A 22084-nucleotide genomic window follows, 5' to 3' on the forward strand; every position below is an offset into this window, starting at 1 on the left:
AGTCCGGATTCACTGCAGATCCACTCACAGCCCCCTCCAGTCCGGCCATGACAGGTTCCGCCAAAAACACCTCTTTTTCATAATCATAAATCGTAATCATATGCATAGACATATCATCCTACTATAGTGCGTAGATTTAAACAACACTTACCGGCAGTCATTCTTCATTAGACGCCACTTTTTCGCCCTAAACAGCACCCATACATCGTATTAGGCCCCACTACGCCGGGGGCTTCGGAATACTCCTAATACGACAAAGTCCAGCCACCTTCCCGGTCGCTCGGCACCCCGAACTTATAGCACTATATGCATCAGCTCCGAATCATGTCTTGGGTCATTAGTTGGGTTTGCCCGGCTCCCATGTTTTGGTACCTTACGTTCCGCTCTATCGGCTAAGGTAGCGCTGTGAGAACTACTGCGATTGTGTCCCGGTTCTTCCGGACGAGCACCTCAGTAGAGAAAGCCGAAAACTGACTGTCATGATACGGAGAGAGCTGGTCAGCTGTTCGAGAGGTTATAAAATCCTTAAAGATTTATTCCGCACAATGCCATTATAAAGGCAAAGTGCAAAGAATCGGTTTTCCGATCAGGCGCCGATAGAGCCCCAGTTCGGCCTTCCGAACACTAGGGGCTACGCGGACCATACTCGACCTCCTATGGCTAAGCGAGAGTGGTAAAGCCCTATAGTCTGATTGCCTGATTCATAGCGAGGAACACCTCCTTAAAAGGACCCAACAATGGGATAAAGAGTGTTCAGATATGTCCCAAACACCCCCCGTACTTTTTACGTGGGGGCAGAAGCCGACGACTGGCCAATTCTCAGGTTTTATGTACACTAAACGGCCGCACAGGAAGAACAAGTGTTCACATAAAAAAGGGAATAATTAATAAAAGTGTCATTTCCCTGCATTACAACGGCATGACGGCTTTCAGGAAAATATACTGTCTTTAGCACACTTGTCCGCCACAAGGCGGGCCCCTTTTAGTACATCTTCATAGTACAACTCGGGCTTGCGATGCTCCTTACCCTGCGGTGGCCCCTCAATCATCAGCTTCTCAGCATCAAGCTTCCCCTAGTGCACCTTCGCACGGGCAAACGCCATGCGCGCACCCTCTATGCAAACCGATCGCTTGATGACATCAAGCCGAGGGCAAGCACTAACAACCCGCTTCACGAGTCCGAAGTAACTGCTTGGAATTGGCTCCGCAGGCCACAGCCGGACAACCAAGTCCTTCATGGCTAGTTCGGCCGCCTGGTGCAGTTCGACCAGCTGCTTCAGCTAATCGATAAATGGCATCGGATAATTCGGCGCCAAATACTGCGACCAGAAATCCTTCTCCGCAGACTTCTTCTCCTCCACACGGTAGAATTGGGCAACATCTGATATGCTGCGTGGCAGGTCCGCACACACACTTGAAGGAACAAGAATTCCGTTCTTCGCTTAGCGCCCCTATTACTATGCAAAAAAAATGGCTTTGAGTACAAAAGGCCTTACCAGCCGCAACCTTCCGTGCCTCCCGAATATCCTTCAGAGCACCTCGGGCTTCTTCCCGAGCATCCTCTGCAGCTTGGAGAGCTTGGGCGAGTTCGGATTCTTTCCCTACTAAACTCTGCTCCAAATCCTCACTCTTCTTCACTGCCTCCTGGAGCTCTCGCTCAGCTTCGATGACCCTGGCCTCGTGTCTCTCACGAAGAGCCTGTTCGGTGGCAGCCTTCTCGTTGGCTCCAGCCACAACCTTCTTCAGCGCCTCAAATTCGGCACTCGCTCCTAGAGCATACAATACAAATACTTTTCATCAGGCACAATTACTCATTCGTGCCGAATTTAAGACAATGTTTCAACATACCTTGCTTGTCCTCCAATTGCTTCCTCACACAGCCAAGTTCCTCTTCGGCCCGTTCCAGGCTCTGCTTCAGTCCGGACACCTCCGCATTATGAGCACCGGTCTTCTCTGCAGACACCTGTTTTCAAACAAAGGGATATGCATCATTAACAAAGGCTCCTGCAAAAGCAGATGATTTGATCCCATGTCCGGGTTTTTCTCTCTTTCGCCGGACAGTGCATCAGGGACTACTACTCATATTATGACAATTCCTCAAAGGTTTCTTAGAAAACATACCTCAAAGGCCTTTATAAGGCCAAGGCAGGACTCATTCAGCCCGCTCTCGGCGGACTGAATCTTTTCAATCACCGCACCCATGAGGGTCCGATGTTCATCGACGATAGACGCGCTCCTTAACACTATCGATAGGCCGCCCGGCAGCTCTGCTTGGATAGAGGTTGTGGGCAGAGTAGGCAAGCCTCCCCCCGTCAAAGGTGGCTGCTCGCCCGATCCTGGAGCCTTAAAAGTCTCCAGGACCGTGTCTGGCTGTGGCCCGAACCCGAGATCGCCCCCGCCGTCGACACGCCTGGGGGCCACCGCTCCCGTGTGTCCGGCCCTAGAGATATGCCCCCTGGTCCGGATCCCGTTGAGACGACACCTCAGTGTCGCGCCTGGACTTTAGGGAAGGGACCGCTGGAGGCGTCTTGCTCGCCAAAGCGTCTGAGCTCAGCGAATCCTCCGATGAGGACTGTCCGGCGCGAGACCTCACCGGGCTGTAATATAGCGACAGTTAAAACTACTATACCCAAAAAAACCGGACGCATATGCGTGTTCGGATTTCGTATACTTACGACTTTTCTAGGGGCTGGGCCCTGGGATCCCACTTCGGGCTGCTGTCGACAGCCGTGGTGGATGCTTCTAGGAGGGAACCTTTCCCCCTCTTGGGTGATTCGGCCTCCAGGGATGAGGAGGCCGTCCTTTTCTTCCTACCTCCTACGGGAGGCTCGTCTTCCTCCGCTTCCTCCTCTTCGTCTTCGGAATAAGGATGGTCGCTGGAGTCTTTGGATTTTGCGTCCGAAGCATCGCGACGACGGAGGCCACTCCGAGTCTTTTTGACCTTCTTGGAGGCCTTTTTCCTTGGCGCCTCATAAGGCGTTGGGACCAGCATCTTCGTCAGAGGAGGTCCGGCCAGTTCCTCCGGCAGCGGGGCCGGACAATGTATCCGCTCCACCTTTTTTATCCATCCCTGGGGTCATGATAAAGCATGATAAAAATGTCTCCCTCAGGACATGCCAACGGAAGCATGGATGGACAGAGCATAGCAATAACTTACCGGGCTTGCAGAATGGGATAATTGATACCCACGGTCCTCGGCGGATCCCGGAAATGATTTGCCGGACTTAAAGAGCACCTTCCAGATATCCTTGTGGGAGGAGTCATAGAGCTCCTGAAGGGTCTGGTGCTCGGTTGGGTCGTATTCCCACAAATTGCAGGCTCGACGCTGGCAAGGGAGAACCAGGCGAACTAACATCGCCTGTACTACGTCGACGAGTTTGACGTCCTTGTCGACCACACTCTAGACGCGCGTCTGGAGCAGTGACAGCTCGTTGGACGAGGACCAGTTCAGGCCCTTCTTGGGCCAGGATGTGAGCCGCAGTGGGGCTCCGGATCTGAACTAGGGAGCTGCAGCCCACTTTTTGCCGCGCGGTTCGGTGATATAGAACCATTGCTGCTGCCACTCCTTGACGGGGTCGTTGAAGGCACCCGTCGGCCAAACGACCTTGGGCATCTTGCTTACCATGGCACCGCCGCACTCGGGTGCTCGCCACTCACCACCTTGGGCTTCACATTGAAAATCTTCATCCACAGGCCGAAGTGAGGCGAAATCCGGAGAAAAGCCTCACACACGACGATGAACGTCGAGATGTTAAGGAAAGAATTGGGGGAAAGATCATGAAAATCAATCCCGTAATAATACATGACTCCGCGAACAAATGGGTGGAGGGGAAACCCGAGCCCGCGGACAAAATGAGGAAGAAACACGACTCTCTCGTGGGGCTCCGGAGTAGGGATGATCTATCCCGCCAATGGAAGATGATGGCCGATCTTCTTGGCCAGGTACCCGGCCTCTCGGAGCCTCTTGATATCCTTCTCCTGGACGGTAGAGGCCATCCATTTTCCTCTTGCTCTGGATTCGGATATCTTTGGAAAACCTCTCTTCGATGGAGAAGAAGAATGCTTGGGCGCTAGGGCTCGAACAGAGGGGAATGGGCTAGCGGAAGGAGAAGGCGTGGGTAAAGAGGAAGAGACCTTATCTCTTTGTAGAGATGGTAAAAGCTTTTTGCACCTCCCCACTTTCCTGGTGGAACCCGCTCGTTCCCCACTCGCCGCGATTAGCGGTGCGGTTGGATTACCCATACCCGTATTGATGAGAATCCCGCAATGAGGGAACACGATCTCTGCTTTGACAAGACGTGTCAAGAAAACCGCCTCGCAATATGTGTTGTGGCTGGTTGTGGGAAAATGGTTCGAATAATGACCCGACCATAATGACATGTCACGTTGTTTAAAAAGTTGTCAGCAGATTGCATTTGTGAAATATCATTTTCTCTACGGTGGTATGTTAAGATCATTTTGCAGATCCGGACACTATTTAAGTGTTTGATAATTACTTTGGAGTATTCGGAGAAAGGAACCCGCCTTGCAATGTCGAAGATAAAACTGCGCGTCGGACTCGTCGTCATTGAAACCCGGTTCAGGGGCTACTGAGGGATTCCTGGATTAGGGGGTATCCGGACAGCCGGACTATATACTTCGTCCGAACTATTGGAGCATGAAGATACAAGACTCAAGACTCCGTCCCGTGTTCGGATGGGACTCTCCTTTGCGTGGAAGACAAGCTTGGCGATCCGGATATTATATTTCCTTCCTTGTAACCGACTCCGTGTAAACCCTAGCCCTCTCCGGTGTCTATATAAACTGGAGAGGTTGGTCCTTAGAAGGCCGATCACAATCACAACAATAATCATCATAGGCTAGCTTCTAGGGCTTAGCCTCTACGATCTCGTGATAGATCTACTCTTGTACTACTCATATCATCACTATTAATCAGACAGGAAGTAGGGTTTTACCTCCATCGAGAGGGCCCGAACCTAGGTAAACATTGTGTCCCTTGCTTCCTGTTACCATCAGCCTAAGACGCACAGATCGGGAACCCCTACCCGAGATCCGCCGGTTTTGACACCGACAATCGTGACGCACACACCTCATCTTTTTTAACACAGTATATACTCAGAAACGATATACACATGCACATTCTATCTCTATGAGCATCTCCGAGAGACTGAACCAACACATCATCTTAAGATTGACGAAGTTGCCGCCGACGTCTTCGTAATCGATAGGAACGTCTCCTCTCACTGAACGCACATCGTCAAAATGCTCGAGATGGATTTTGAAAAATGCAACCATTTAAGACTTCTAATGGGATGATTTCACCTCAAAAAATCTAACCATCTGAGCTACGCTCAATTCGCACGCACCTCTTCTCGTTCCACCAGCGACTTGGCGAGTTGTGTGAACTTATGGCTCTCAAGCTCCAGCGCATTGTATATGTGCAAGATTAAATATAATGTGTTTCATATAAAAGTTTCATCAAGGAATGATTGTTGTTGACTTCAGGAAAAAAACATTGAGAACAAAATAGCGTGAACAGTACTTGTATATAGCGTTTTGAACCTTTTGTCGTCCAAAATACTATAAAAGTTATTCCGTGACGAATCTTTTTATACGAATGTCTAACTTGATCGTATTTGATTTTAAATTATTATTTTTGTAATTACTAAATTATGTTGTGCATATAGGCTGCGCTAACACCCGGATGCACCATGGTATTTTTCCATTACAACACCGAATTAACCAAGCATAGCGTTCATTAAATGGAGACGCCTCAGCAGGAGCGCATCACTGTATTTATCTCCGCATAGAGTGGTGGACCTTTCATTTGCGGTTTTTAATGTGGACCTTTCATTAAATGGTAAGGGCTTGTTTGGTTGCGCGGGTAGTGCACCCAGGGCAGCAAAGCCCCATCGGGAAGAATTTTCTTGGCAAGTGGGATTCCCTCCAACATACCGGAAAGATTTCAGTCTTATCCATGCAGTCATTTGGTAGCGGCAGGAGGCAGGGGAGCAGGGACGAGGCGGATGAGTGGAAGCGCATGGCGGCTGAGCTTTTTGTCGCGGCGAGATGGGGAGAATTCTCCTGACATGAGGAGGCCGTGATTTCCTACCAGGGAAAGGAGGTGGATCGGGGATAGAAAAGCCTCTGTCTGATGGCACCAAATGGGCCTATAGAAAAACCGGGCCGCAAGTTACTCGTTGTCTTCATGCCCAGGGAAAGGAAGGGGATCCCTTGCTACCAAATGACGCCTAAGTTGGCAATGTGATCCTGGTCTCTAGGTTTGGGACGGGGTGCAAGTCCAACCAACTGTTTGTAAGGACGAGGAGTTGGGCTGGCTATCCCCATGTGCACGTTTTTCCGAACAGTAGCTTTCATTGCCGGAAACAATTACAACGATGAACGAGGGTTGGCGTGCTTGGGTTTGATTTCGCTGTGACAGTTCACACGTGTGCGCAACAACGGGATCGGACACGGCGCCCCGTCTGTCCACAGAAAAGCTAGTTCAGCTCAGAGCATCTGAATGAGAAAGGATCAGGCAACAAGGAAATAGGAACCCATATGGCCATATACGTAAACGTTGCATGCAAAAGAACGTACAAGGGCAGGTCCACGTGTACAGAACCACCAGCCAATCAGAACCAATGTCAACAACTCTCAAAGCTCCACCGTTACAAAACCTGACGAAACAAAATTGGCCAACTGTTCTGTCTCTCAACTTGACAATTCAACATACGATCCCAGCTAGTCACTCGTAAGGGCGACAAAATTCACGGAGGTACACACTTATCGGTGAACATGGTGTCACTGGCCATAACTTTTTGCGGGTGACTAGCAATATCACATGCATCTTCAACTAGATCGCTACTAGAGGTTCATGAGTCGTCTACTGCCAGCCGTGCCAGTGGAGTAACATGTCTTGGGTAAGAGACAGTGCCCTCTGGCTGATGCTTCTATGTCATGGGAACGGGCGTGCAGACAAAGACCCCTTGTATCTTCCGCGCCTACTTTCGGGCGCGCTTCTTTTTCTTATCTTCTTCCCTGTATCTCTCACGCCTATCTTCCCTCTGCCGCTTCCTCGTTATCTCATCCGTCTTGGCTTTCTGCGCCTCGTGAGCTTTCTTCTGCAGCCCGCGCTTGATTTTCTCCTTCCTCGTCTGCATAAATCAAGCGGATGATAAGCACCACGCACAACAATGCATCAAGTAAGAATATGCTCATGTGCACATAACATGCCACCTTTTCATGCTTTAACAGATGCAACTGTTGAAGAGCTCCATGTATCTTCTTCTCGCCAATATTCATAATCTCTGGTATCATGTCCACAGCTGATCCTTTCTTGCCCTTAGGTCTATCCTTCGGCTTTGATTTAAAAGGAAGCAAAGGTTGCAGTTTTCTAGGGACCTCTATGGCGTTGAACTTCCGCACTTTCCGCTCAATACCCTGCCATGATAACATGTCAAAGAGATGGTAAAATAGGATATTAAGAGCGAGAAAGGGTTCCTGACAAGAAATTAAAGCTCAGAACCTTGTAAACCGAGTCTTTGTTGTGTGGAATAGGTATGTTGTGTGCCTTCCGCAACTCAGCAGTGGTTCTCATGCCTTGCCACATCTGATCTCGGGGTTGAAGAGAAGTGGTCACAAGATTACAGTAGGTGGGAACTTCAACGTTGATCCATGCTCGCATGAAGACAATATCACTCATAAGAACTTTGTCCTCAAATGTGCACCTCGCAATGCCTTCCGTATTTTCCCCTTTTCTCCTTAATGCATCTCCTGGTTCGATCTTTGCTGCCTGTAACAGAATACTATTTAGTGCCTACATTTGAATATTTAAATTACCAGAAAAATGATGAATTTGTCAGCTTCAGGGTTTCCATAGTCCAGATTGACCTTGAAGTTTCCTCTCCAACAGCAAAAACAAACTAATGTGCTTACACAGAATCCAGATAAGATTCCAATCTACTAATAAACATACATCAATAGGGGTGCCCACATGGCGCACGTTTTTTCACTTCCTTTATTATTTATTAGTTTTCTTAGAGCTACAAATAACACCTAAACTAGCCCACACAGTTCTGAAGTTGCTAACTTACCAAAATCTAAAATGATACTCCCACCGTCCCATATTAATTGATGCTGAAATGGATGTAAGTGCTAGATACATCCATTTAGCCCGTGTTATTAAGACCCAGTTGTTTCTAACGCCAACAGATTCTAACTTGGATGTTACAACTCAATTCGCTGCCTACAACCTCCTTGGACTAGCCCGTGAACATTCTTCAATTGGCCCATGACAGTCTCTTTGCAGCCCATTATGGATCATTCACGTTGAATGCTCCCTGCAGCAAACAGCGAAACACAGCCTGCACAGCCTGGTGCCCAGTTTAGTCCCACCTTGGCCACTGCAGAAGATTGAAGTTGCGGTACCATCTATGAAAATTAGGTTTGCAACATTTCTTTAGTAGACCAGTGCCTAGTTTCTGAGCAAATGTTCTGGTCAGAAGATAACGATGATCTCCAAGAGCCTGAGTAAAGCAAAGCTCAAGCTTTGTCGAGTCCTCAGCGACCCAACCCGAGGTTTTACGAGCCGAGTCTGAGTTACCCTTTGGGTTAATCCGCTCATGGTAAAAAAACAAGCTCAAGCTGAGTTTGGTTGTATTTGCTCTGGTTCAGCTGGTTGACAGCCGTACATCCAATATTATATGCATTTGGATGCACATTACTAGATTTCTATGAAACGCCTTGTTACTGTCCGCCTTTTTAGGCATCAACTTACTAGGGGTAGAGTAACTCAAATATATTTGTAATGTGCTAGAAGATAAGGACGGATTGAGAGTTTTATAATGTCCAGTCGTAGTTTTCAAGGTTCTGTTACAGTTATCACTTCCATTGGCGTCCCCGAAAAGCTAAAAGGTTCTAGTTAAGAACTACTAAAACTTGGGAGTTTAGCTATAAACCTAGCCCATGAGACGATAGTTGGTCATTCTCAAGATCTTCAATTTGGTTTGATGAAGGAGAGGAGAAAAATGTGTATGCAAAAGGTCTGTTTCCTAGCCAGGCCACTTGGTGTGCTGTTACATCTTACATGTCCATTACAAGGCCAAAGACAATGCAACAATATAAAAATAGAAATTGTGGAGGCAAAAATTAGACCATTAGATTCATCAAATCATAAGATGCTATAAATAACTACCACGGATTATTCAAGCAAGCCCTTTCAGGCATTACCTTCTTAACTTGTCCTCGGATTCCACTTACTGTCCGAATTGCTGCACCTTCAAACCTAGCAACCTCTAAATCAGATGTGAACATCCCTTTAATTAAGGCAGTTTTCTTAAATATCTTGCATGGTGCGCCTGTGAGCTTGATCTTCTTCATAATTCGGGCAGTATTGTTGAATTCCTGAACCCAACCAGTTGCAGTAATTCTAAATGGTACCTGCGTGAATGTGCAAGCATCATTGCAAAGCATATCAGTAAATATACTAAAATGACTATTGCTAAAACAGAATGAAACTACAAACTATTATCAAGTAGTGCAAACTGAAACTCCGAGATGCATGTTACAGTGACAGACACTTAGTGAACATGTCCATCCAATAAAATGATGGTCACTCCTGACTAGCTTTCCGTGGCATTCATAGTGCCTAACTTCTTCAGAGAAATGGCGAGTTCAACTTTTGTCTTAGAAGAGAAAGCATGAAACGTGGAGAAAATAAAGTCGGGGACATAAGTCAGGGCCTTGGCAACACAACAATTGAAGATTCCATTCGATTTGGTTGTGATTAGATGATTATGATACTAGGCTGTTGTCACTTACTTGTCTGCGACTATGATAGCCTCTGATTTTGATTATCACTGTCTCTTGAGGATATTAAAAACAGGAACATTTGCTAGAAAATAACATGCCTAAATGTCACACCAAGCATATTTTTTCTTATTTGCCACTAACCATCTATGGACTGGTGTGAACTCATCAATGAATGTACCTTATTGCTGGAAAGACTCTGGACTGCTAGTACACCGCTTTTTGGTGGAGCCAGTGGCCCCCAAAACATAGCAAAGCAATGCATATGCTCTGGTGTGTACTTGAGCATGCGGTGCCGGCCATTTCGATCCTCTATTGCATATACAGGCGTTGTTTGGAAACGTCTCCAACCAATAGAGACAACAATTGGGTCTTTTGTCTTCAACACTTTCCTATGCCATCTGTGGCGCTTCAAGCTAACCTGTATCAACAACAAACAGGGTAATATGTGAAATTGTGGGTCACCGCCAGTATAATAAAGATGAACCAAATGACCCACTGCAATTGCCTGTTAGATGCTACAGCACACATATTTATAATTCAAAAGTGGATAGTGTTCATTAAACATCATACAGAAAGCTAGGGCAAAATATCCACTGGAAGACAAAAATAGTTACTCCCTCCATCCATATATATAGGGCCTAATGCATTTTTCGAGATTACCTTTGACTATTGATAAGATGAATAGTACATGAGATGTACAATGTGAAAGTTATATCATTGGAAGCTCCTTCCACACACGAATTTGACAGTATGCTCTGTGTAACTTGCATGTCATATATTATTGCTCTAATATGTGGTCAAAGTTAGGCTCGAAAAATGCATTAGGCCCTATATATATGGATAGAGGGAGTAAACATCAATATTCATGCTGATTTGTTTTTATGTATCTCCCATATGAATATGATTTTCAACTTGCGATTGCACGTATGACTAGAATATCACCCTCCTCAAATACTGCAGTTTTCAAGACTTTCTGAAAACTCTTAGCATCCACCAAGTTTTCACTGTAACTCTGTAACTTGGAATGGAGGTGTACTTCACATGCAACTAGGTTAACTCTAACATCCAGATTTGACTAATCTGCGGCACTATAATCTAAACCGCCAAATAATCAGTCAAGATCTGTTCCACTTTTTCCTTCTGATTGCCGCGATAAAATTTACACGTGATGTAAATGTGGAAGGTTGAAAGCTCCATGTAACATTATTTTACAGTTATGTAGAGTACTCATAGTTCCAACAACAAGTAACTGCACCAGCATATTTCAATTCCGTAAGCTACTGATCAAGAAAACTGGAAGTAAATATAAAATGGCTGACCTGCATATATCCAGTGTTCTCCTCACCGAGGCCAATACCACCAACAAGAATGGGGTGGCAAGGATCAAAATGCTCAACTAGCTCATACGGCACACCATGTATCTCTAATCTGACGTAAGTACCAGTCCTAAATCCTTCAATTTCTACTCGGGTATCCTCATCCAGATCATTGAGTTCAGATATATTCATTTGCTTGCGGAGTTCAATTTCCTCCTTCAACTGAAAAGATACAAAAGCTAGATCAGTCTCCTTTCTTTTTTCAGGAGCAGAGCTGAAAAGGGCAGAGAATGGCACAACATACTTTGTCAAAATAGCCCCCTGCGTCAGATTGCTCTCTTTTCGATTTCTTCTTCTCGTTATCAACTTCCTCGCCAGAGAGGTCCGATCCATCATATGTAGGTTTCAGTCAAGGAATGAAACAAGAAATGAGCAACAATGCATTTCTAATTTCTAGTCAAATAAAAAAAGTTCAAGAAACCGGTCAAAATAAACAGATCACGGAGGTGCTGTTCCAGTCCAAGAGGCAAGCAAAAGAGCGTCAAGAACAAACTGCAAATCGAAAGAGAAATAAATAAGGATAAAACGATCACGTATTAAGGATATTCTGAATCAAATTTTGCTTTAAGCGCAAGCTTCTTGAGTCTTAGTTCTTCAACTTTTAGTTCGTCTTCTTTGTGAACACCTGGCTTCCCAGCTGCACTTTCAGCAGCCTGGCTCTTGTGCACCTCACCAGTTTCCAGATCTTCAAAATCACCATCGATTTCTTCATCACCCTCTCCATTTTCATCTACCTCGCGTCCTCTCAGAGAAGCTTTTGACCAATCTCCAGTCACAAAACGGTCACGAGTGCTTTTGATGAGATCTTCGTTAGACCAATCACGTAGCTCCACTTTCAAGAACTTAGAGCAATCCTCAGCATCAATATCATCAAAGCTTGGTAATTCATTCTTTACTTGCTGTGAATCACAAAACGAAGTCATCTATTGATTCACACTAATAACAAAACTAGCAAGATATGTAGAACTCTGTGCACTATAGTAGATTCTCCAGGTAAACCATCACGCCATAAAACAGAGAAGGTAAAATGCTCACATGAACATATATTAGCACTGCATAGTGTGTGTACCTTCATAAATATTGTGACCATGAGAACTATAAAAATGATAGCAAAAAGAAAGAGTGCAGTTGGGCACTACTTTCTTTGCCCCCAGCATACAGATGGCTGAAGTATAATAAGGAAAAACAAGGGTCTATTGAAGTCCCTTCTCTGTTGACCTATTTCTGATCCAATAAGGCTATCAAACCAGAGATCGTGGATAATCTATCCTAGAGAAGATAAGATACCTCGTCTACCGTTCATTATCATGCATGCAACACACAATTACCTTTTTTTGTCCTTTTGGTACAAAAATTTCTTCATCAGAGCTACCTTCTTCGCCGCTATCATTGTCTAGTTCTGCTGAAGCTTGCCCATATACAAGTTGCATTAGACTGGCACTCCGTCTGGCCAGTGTTCTAGCAAGTAAAGATTTTTTCCACTTCGAAGTGTTTTCAGTTCCATCATCTAAATAAAAAAGGTTAGAATTGAAATGTCAAAACAAAATAGTCAGTGCTTTATTCTTAAGGAAATTGGTTCAGCAAAGAAATTAGCATAACTAATATGTATGTGCAGGGATTGCTGGGTGCATGAGGTAAGATATGCGTGTGAAATTGGTTCCTACCTGAATCAAGAGCTTCTCCACTACCATCTGATGATAAAGAACCTTCAGATAGGTGGTCATCGTCAGAATCTTCATTATGACTATCATCTTCGTTATCAGAACCCTGTATTTCAAAACAAGGTTAAAAAAAATTTACAGACTCAGACTGAAAACCCATAGTGCCGTAGAAGCATTAAAAAACGAGTTCATGCCTACAAAATGCCACTTTATATTGACAGGTGAACTTAGGAAAAACTAATACCAAGCTATGGTCTTAGAGGTTGCCTGGGTGGGTTACATTTCACAAATAAATGCATGTTCAACAATTATTTCTTAAATATAAAGCATTTGTGGGAAGTAAAAGGAACATAAACTAAGTATGTAACACAAAACAAGAGAAAGAAAGCTATCAACTGATATGCATTGATACTAAGGGCAAATGGTAAACCTCATCATCATCATCAACATCTTGAAAATTAGCTGACACAGCTTTTCGCCTCATTCTTCCATTGCAAAATTCCACTTCTTCTCTCAAGTCAACGCCATGATCACTTGGCTGAATGTCATCATCATTGTCACCTTCACTATCACTAGAGCACTCAGAAGAAGAGTGCCCATTGCTCTCCAGGGTACCTGCACTACTAAGGTTATTACCACCTACTTGTGCCAAAATGTTAGCTTCTCCCTGGTCATTATGTCTTGAAGAAATGGCATTGCCTGTCATGTCACTGTCTTCGGACTGAGCAGCAGGCCGTCTGCCGAAGAAATTTATAAAACTCTGATCTAACTTCTCATCAAGGGAGTATTTGGTGTTCTGAAGAGTTTTTACTAGAGCCACACCGACATCATTACCTTTCCCTGTAGCATGGTCAGCAGCCCAGCAAATAATTAAGCATAGATATGTGATAAACTATTACAGATAAATATTATATTAAAGGAAAGTCGCACACACTTTCAGAAGCTCTGTAATAGTCATATGGCACTATATGGAATGATCGGAAAACCATAAAGATATTACAGGGGCAATTTAGTCAAATAACTGGTCCACCAGCAAAAGTTTCTCTACTCGGATTATTTTCCTGAGGCACAAGCAGCAACTATGTAGCAGCCAGCCTCACTTTGCAATCTATGTCTCAGCAACACTCATAAGCCACAACATTATTGGAATGCAATACCAGGTCAGCGACACAATATCAGCAATCAATTGAGTTTCCAATTTGGCATTAAAATATCCTTGTTAACCAAAGCATGTTTATTCATGGTCATTTTTCATAAAAAACTATTATCCTGAACAAGCATACATGAAAAAACTCCAATTGCAGGCAATCACAGTGGAGGGGACCAAATTCAGGTATTTATAGTTTAACATGCTGGTCGTACCTTGTTTCTTAGATGCATTGTTGTCATCAGTGTTTGAAAACTGAACAAGATGATCATTGATGTTGATGTACACCGCATCCTTGTCATACAGGAGATCCCCAAGACCAGACATTGGGGCATAGAACAGCTTCTCCTTGTCACGTAGTCCTCGCTTCTTTGCAGCCGATGGCAAAGGGCAGGGATCAGCCAAACTTGTCACACCAGACAAGCTGAAATCACCTGCTCCTGTGATATGCACCTGCACAAATTACTGCAGGTGTTAGCATCCAAAAAAGTAGTCGGTCACCATCAGCATCACGCTCCTATGGTGGTTGTACGTGCCACCCTGCGCCTCGTCGACTTCAAGCTCTCATGCGTACGCCGTCTTGAATCAACCCCGCGCCATAGCCTTGTCGAAGCCACACAAGCACTCAGGCCTGTGCCACGTGTTTCCACGCCCCAGAAGTCGGTCACCATCAGCATCACGCTCCTATGTCGCTGTCGCCGATCCCACCACCGTCTTCTGTACCAACCGACATCCATGTCGATCCGTCAGACTGCCTAGTCCGACCCAGCCGAAATTATCCGACTGCTCGACACGCTCAAGGCTCCCAAATCGTCTTCCACGAAATTTCCATCCATCACAGCTGACATGACTTCCTGCAACGCCTTCGAGCATCCCTCTTGTGCCAACAAATTTTTCACCCTTTTCTGCCATAACCCAAGGTTTTCTGTTCCGTTGAACTTCTCCACCTCAAACCCGATGCCCGATGGCGTCATGATTCTTCGTATGACTGACGCTGTGAAAAATTGACTGAGCTTCCACTGCAATGCCCCAAGTACACGAGCAAAACCTAATGAGGTACACCCCCATGTACTAATAGCAAAATCCAACCAAACTTGGTCTTTCATGTAGCTCCCGGGCACAACTCCCGACGCTAGCTATTGCCTTGTCCTGCCAATGCCATACTATTCACAGAATACGTATCGTTTGATGGATTTTCCTTCCCCATTGATCTGCTGCCTTCGTCCGCGTCGCACACAAGGACTCGGTCCTCTTTTTTTTTCTCAAACAAATCACACGGTTCGCTGCTTCGTAGCGCTTTCCTGCGTGCCTGCTTCACCAGCCATCCTGCTCATGCTGCCACGCCTCGGCCTGCCCAGCTGCACGGGCCGCAGCCCCACTTGGGGCTTGCTCGGCCTGCCCCGCCTGGGCTTGCCTGCAGGATAGGCCGCCAGGCGCCAGCGATCTCAGCGTGCGCCTCGAGTACGCTCGCCCGATCAATCCATCGATCCACCGCCGCACGACTCGCCTGACGCCTCTGATTCCGATCGCATCTCGTCGAGGCTTGGAACAAATCGCAGTCAGCTTGCACGTTTACGCCCCGCTCTTCCTCTAAATCAACACAACAACCTCCGAACAACCTAGCTCATGATACCACTTGTTAGAATAAATTCGAGGCATACCGTCGATCATCCGAGGACCAAGCAATCACACGAGCCCGACACCGAGATTTGTTAACGAGGTTCACCGATATGGCTACATCCCCGGGGCCTGACTACGGGCGCTCCTCCCCGTGACACCGTCACAATACCGCACACCGGCCACCCGGGCGCCGGCACATGCCGCCGGCTCCCCCTTGCGCGCCTGTGCTATTATGTTGGCATAGGTTACATCGTGTGTCTACCCCCGCTATATAAGAGAGGCCTAGGATACAAGTGTCCTACTTGGACACGACTCCATACCCTGTAAACACAATACAACTATAAGTCCAACTATAACCTACCTTGTACACAATATTCGACACAACTCCAACAGCCCCGATCCAAATCAACACCGCCGCTTCGTGTGTTCGTGAGCTACAGGTGAGGATTAGGCTAGGACTCTGTTCGCTCGTGGAGGGGTGAGATAAAAAAGAAAACGTTTCGCACTAGCGCACGCGGTGGCTGCCCTCATCCGCGAAATTCTCGCGACTCTCGTCAACCAAGTTTTACAGGAATATTCTCTCAAATCTGGCTATCCCCATCCCTTGTCCCTTGTATACCAAACGAGTGGCATCCCTTTGAAAATTGGCTATCCCTGTCCCTCTGGTGGATAGCCACACAACCAAACGCCACCTTACATGGCATCCTCGTTTTTCATGATTGAACTTTGATCATCATTTTCAGCAATAATATATCAATTATATGTTAAAACTTAAAAGTATACCATTTAAAACTACATTTTAATACAAATTAAATGGTACATTTTTTTTGACATATACCACATTTTATTGGTCAAATTGATGGTCAAAGTTGAATCTCAAAATACGTGTGCACCATGTAAATAGGCACGGAAGGAGTAATCAATAATGCATAAGACATCACAAAAGTAATCTGGCTACCTAATATGTGAATTTTTTTCCCCAGTTATAAGCTTATAACCACTTCATAGAATACTCAATCACCCACTTAAATCATTCAACACTTTAGTGTTAAAGGAGTTGTGGAGCACGGGGATGCTTGTTTCTACTGTGTGTGAATGCACAAAAGTAACTTGCTCATAGCAATATAGCATATGGCTTAGTAAAAGGTTTGTTTCCTTTGGTTGCAAGTCAGGAGTTCAAATCATTAATAAAAGCTCTGTATTATTCAGCTGCTGCTGAAGTTGAAATAAAATGACCGAGAGATAAACTGCACACATTTTTTATTTTGAAACAGATTGAGCGAGAAGGGGAGCCTTGGCGCAGTGGTAAAGCTGCTGCCTTGTGACCATGAGGTCATGGGTTCAAGTCCTGGAAACAGCCTCTTACAGAAATGTAGGGAAAGGCTGCGTACTGTAGACCCAAAGTGGTCGGACCCTTCCCTGGACCCTGCGCAAGCGGGAGCTACATGCACCAGGTTGCCCTTTTAAACAGATTGAGCGATGTCTGGTACAGTTAATGAAAATAGTGCTATGCATTCCATCTAGTCAATTTCAAACTGAACAATAATTAATTATCGAATAGTAATTTCTGTAGGTTCACCCAAATCAAATTCATGCTTACTGAAAAGTAAGATCTTGTTCTTTACCTCCATTTTTGAGCTATTCAACTAAGTCCAAATGTAAACTGTATCGATGAATTCTATATTAACTCAATCGTGGGAGTAATAATGCCTGTTATGAAGTATAATAGCCTTTGCACAAATAAGTTAATCCCTAATTCAAATCAAAGTTCAGCAATGATGAAAGAAAAGGCATATGTTTAAATGTTACCTTGGTCCCTCTTTTCATGTTACATCCACGAAGGTAACCATACAGCGTTATTTTTCTGTCACATTTCCTATTCAAGCGCACACTTTCTGACGAAGTTACATCTTCGAATCTATCTGCTAACAAGTAAGGATGTGCCATTCGCCAACTCAAAGGGATGGGCTTGATAACAGATATAAACCTTGCAAGATTATGGACTTCTCTTTTTGTGTATCTGCACAGAATTGAACAAGTGGTAGGAGTACGGAAGTTAAAAATCCAGGTTAATGTACAGCCATGTCATGAAGCTGCAGCATAGAAGCCAATGCATATTGCATAGTATACCTAAATAGTTGATCCCCACTAACTCTAATTCTCTCAATATGCAGCCCTCCACATCACCAAATGTGCCACGTCATCATCCACTAAAACTATTTTCTAGCACATGCATACCTCAATTTAATTGGTCCATCTTCAATGGTCCAGCGTACATGCAAACTATTTGTTCACACACAATTACTTCTGAAAATAATAACTTTTGATTTAGGTCATTTCGTTCATACAAAATTTATCCAAAGTTAATCTTTAAATTCCGCAGCAACGCACGGGAAATCACCTAGTACTGCATAGTATTTCGTTATGATATGGCGAGCAGTGAGCTCGAATTGGCTTAAAATAAATTACCATGTCCCATGGATCACATTTCCAGTTATTTACCTACAAACTAAGAGTCTGAACAATGAAATACCAACTTTACAGAAACTTACTTTCCATGAATGAGACCAGATAAGTAGAACAGTTTCGCTCCCTCCTTTATCTCAGCCCAGAATCGATGCTTAAGGCGCTGCTTAGTTTTCCTGAGTTTCTTTACATCTTTAAATTGATCAAGATGTGTAAGCACTCCCATTACCTTGGGGAATCCATGCACTTGCATGATATTAAGGAACTCGAATGTATCCTGGATACAAGGTTTCATTTGGGTAGTTTTAGTACAATGTTAACAGAAAAGATTTAACAGATAAACATAGATCAAAACAACAGGTCAGCTTCACCAATTGGTAGGAATTAACAAACTGAGATCTGGAGAATTAACATGTTGAACACCGAGCCATGAAAAAGGGACAAAATAGTCATGGACAGGAAATCTAATAACCGTAATAAAGCATTTAGCCTAATGTGTAAGAGAAGTGGGATTTTCTAAAACATCCTATCTTACTTTGACCTTGAGAAAATTCCCATCTCACTTTGTAATTGATCTAGTGACCCATTTTACTTTTAGCGTGATAGAATGCCTTTTTGAGTATGTATATAGATATATAGGCAAACCCCACTAGCAAACATTGATTGCTATTTTCCAGCTCTTGAGCCACCTCGTCAAAATTGTTTTAGCTGTTAGATTTGCTACCTTGGTTCACTAGTAACCGTCTGATCTGGACATGATAGCCTCCCTACCATGCATGCAACATGCAATAGTGTATTCTAAGTGGGTTTTAACTCCTTTACATTTAAGTGTGACATGTTTAAATTTTTATGTTAAGATTATTGTTTATTTGCTGCAAAAACTTCTCACATATTTAAATCTTGCTGAATTTATAATCAATATAATATTCAGAAATCAAATCTCCAATACCGTGGCAACGCATGGGGTTTCTATCCAAAAGCCACGGGGAAGGCAAACACCCTTTATCTTCGTCAGCTCCAACCCTCTCACTGCACTCTCATCCCCGCCGCCTTCTCCCCAAGCTCGACCAACTGCGGCGAGAACTTCCCTTGTCATGCACCCTGACCAAGGAGAGAACTGTGGCGACAGGTGACATGGCACTCTGCCACAGCTAGTCGCTGATAGCATTATATGTCATCTTCACCAAGACATAGAAGGAGGAAAGGACCACAGACAATTGGTATAACTAGCAAAAGAGCCCGTGCGTTGCAACGGGACAGAAAAACACACACGCTCTTAACCCAATAACCACGACTCGAGACCTTGATACGTAGACGTTCTTTATTTTAAAATGGCATCACATTTGTGTTCCCGGCGGTGGTCTCAATGCTCACACAACGAATACGCATTTGAATGTGGTCAGTCCTAAGGCGTCTCTCTCTCACACACATACACACAAACACACGCGCGCGCGCGCGCTCGCACGCACACTATCGCTGAGAATAAGATGAGAAAAATGTTGTTTTTTCCCGCGAGTTTTTTCAGAGTTGTGCATGCGTGGTTATCAATGTTTTTCCCTCTCAATCTGGTTTTAATGTGTGTTTATTTGCAATTTGGATCGCCACGAGTGCGGAAAAAAACCCAGACCGTGCACTATAAATTAAGTTTGCATCCAAATTAATAGTTTAGAAATATTTAACAGCTAAAAGTAACAATATATTTGGATTCCACACATTTTTCTAATCAAATTTCATATATAATATGTTAAAATCGGAGTTACGATTTAAAAGATATGGATAATTTTGTTTTAGATAATCTGCGGATTGATTAACCGAAAGGTCAGGGGGTTTACTGTTAAAACACAAAAAAAACGATTCGTATGACTTAAATATGTACGGCGGGTTGATTACCTAAAATCTCAGGGGGGTTTCTGAGAAAACTAAAAAACGGTTCGGTATGACTTAAAGATGGACTGCGGGTTGATTTCAACAAACTGCAGGGATTTTTTTGCAAATATAAGGGTGACGGACGACAGAAACCCACCGTGCTTTATTATTAGGTAGAGATTCATCAATCAACAGCAATGGCATAGTGCGATCATAGATGGTCTGCATGTACTGTTACATATTCCATCAATCACTAGTCATGTGTGTTGGTCGGTTGCTTGTTTTGCCCCAACTGAACTGAAGAAAGTGGAGCAGCAATTTATTGGAGCTTGTGCGAGTGGAGTACAGTGAAGAGTTCGGTTCCCTGAGAGTTTGGTGCAGCACTAGGGATCCTGACCCGATGGAGGACTCACATGAATGGAGCTCTTGGTGCATCTAAATCCACGAAGCATAAGGGGGCTCGCTATCGATTATAATTTATGAAGTAAGGTGGGGCATTTTATCCAAGGGGAGTAAGATGCGGCCTTTTATCGAATCTCTTTGTAAGAATAGAAGTCGGTGGGTATGTGCTCCTAAGGTGCATCTAAATCCACGAAGCATATTTATGTCGTGAGCCCTAATGTCTGCTAAACAACTTAACAGGCCTACGAGTATTTATAAGAATAACAGCTTTGACAACATACCATCTCAAATCCATAGCTACCATCAATAAGCAGCAGAGCAAGATCTGCTATTTTAGCCGCATCGATCATTCCATTGATATCACTTGGACACTCCAAGAACTGCACCCTCCTGCTTTTACCTATATGTAACAAATATATAAATATTCCCAATAATCTGGTTAATTTGAAGAGCATTGTCCACTGTTTAAGTATGAGATGTGAAAGATTCATTAACCTGATACAACCGTGATGGGACCACGGACATCTGACAAGTTTTGTTTAGTGTAGTGCTTTACTAGACATTTTATCAGCAGCGACTTTCCAACCTGATCGATTTGAAGTAAGCTAATGGTCAGAGAAGAATACATAGGCACCATTTTCATTCAAGAGCCATATCATACCTGCGGAGGTCCTTGGACTACAACAACAAAAGGAGGTGGTTCCCCAATTGAGCGATCCATGATTGGCACATGGAGACGACGTTGTTCAATTTCTGCTGACCGAGATTGTAGCCGCTTCGCCTTTGTTGCTGAACGGAAGGCAAAAGCCTGGGAGAAGGCATTGCAGTCTAATTAAACGAAAGCCTCCAAAACCAGATAGGAAAAAGGAATAAAGAAACGGTAACCATCGTTTATAGTGCAAGAATATTTGGGCATGATTCATATTTTGTACCGGAATGTTCCACGATCAAGCACTAAACAGAATCGTTCATCCTAGGCGAGGCTCTTACAGGCACCCAGCATAGGATGCTCGCCAGCCGAATACTTGACTAATCTACGGATAACAAAACAAGCGGCGAGAAAGCCCACACTTTACGAGAGAGAAACCCAGGAGACAGCGGGCCCCATCCGTACCTTGGGGTTCTTCCTCTCGCCCCCTTCATCGTCGCCGGCGGCGCCTTTGCCCTTCCTCTTCCGCGCCTTCGCGCCCGACTTGGCCACGCGATGCGCCTTACGCGGCTGCTCGACGCCGGTGTCCCCCGGAGCCATGGTGATGAGGGTTTTGCGGCGGCTTTGCTGATGGGGGTTTTGCGGCGGCGGAGAGGGGGGTAGCTGATGGCCGCCGCAAGGGGGGCGAGGGTTTTGGGAGCTGCCTAGTGCCTGCGTGTTAGCGATCTGTTCGGTATACGCTCTGTGTTGCCGACCGCTGTGAGCAGGCTGTGCTGCGGGATGGGCTTTTGGCCCGGTGGATGGAGAGAGCTTTGGGACAAGGGGGGTCCACCAGGGAAATTCCTATTTGCCGCTCACTGCGGCAAACCCTCGTCAAAACGCACATACTCGTACGCACGAGGCCGGCCCATTTTCGCCTGAATTCAAAGATTTTCATTACTGTTTCTTTTCCTATTTTCTTTTACGTTTTTTTCGTTTATTTTTTTCTTTTTTACTATTTATGTTTATCTTTCAAAGAATATAAAATTTCTAAAATGTTTTAAAATCTTTTTTTGAAATGTTTTCTATTAAAAAAATTCAAAAA

General features: G+C 44.7%; 1 protein-coding gene across 2 annotated transcripts; it reads right to left on the bottom strand.

Annotated features, from left to right (window-relative positions):
- Window positions 1-6550: 6550 nt before the first annotated feature.
- Window positions 6551-21747, bottom strand: LOC123092222 (ribosome biogenesis protein BMS1 homolog). Of its 2 annotated transcripts, XM_044513927.1 has the most exons (19): window positions 21466-21747; window positions 21013-21159; window positions 20847-20937; window positions 20633-20751; window positions 18170-18360; window positions 17427-17637; window positions 14213-14450; window positions 13550-13690; window positions 13281-13465; window positions 12854-12956; window positions 12518-12696; window positions 11736-12088; window positions 11434-11527; window positions 11133-11351; window positions 9992-10231; window positions 9232-9441; window positions 7529-7795; window positions 7240-7443; window positions 6551-7157 (listed from the first exon to the last, which is right to left on the bottom strand). In XM_044513927.1, the coding sequence occupies exons 1-19, from the start codon at window positions 21598-21600 to the stop codon at window positions 7005-7007; spliced, it is 3480 nt and encodes a 1159-aa protein (XP_044369862.1). In that variant the 5' UTR covers window positions 21601-21747; the 3' UTR covers window positions 6551-7004. The 2 variants fall into 2 exon arrangements, with proteins under 2 accessions (XP_044369862.1, XP_044369861.1); XM_044513926.1 differs by having other exon boundaries at window positions 13281-13690.
- Between the last annotated feature and the right edge of the window lie 337 nt (window positions 21748-22084).

This window comes from Triticum aestivum, chromosome 4B (assembly GCF_018294505.1).
Source record: "Triticum aestivum cultivar Chinese Spring chromosome 4B, IWGSC CS RefSeq v2.1, whole genome shotgun sequence".
NCBI lineage: Eukaryota > Viridiplantae > Streptophyta > Magnoliopsida > Poales > Poaceae > Triticum > Triticum aestivum.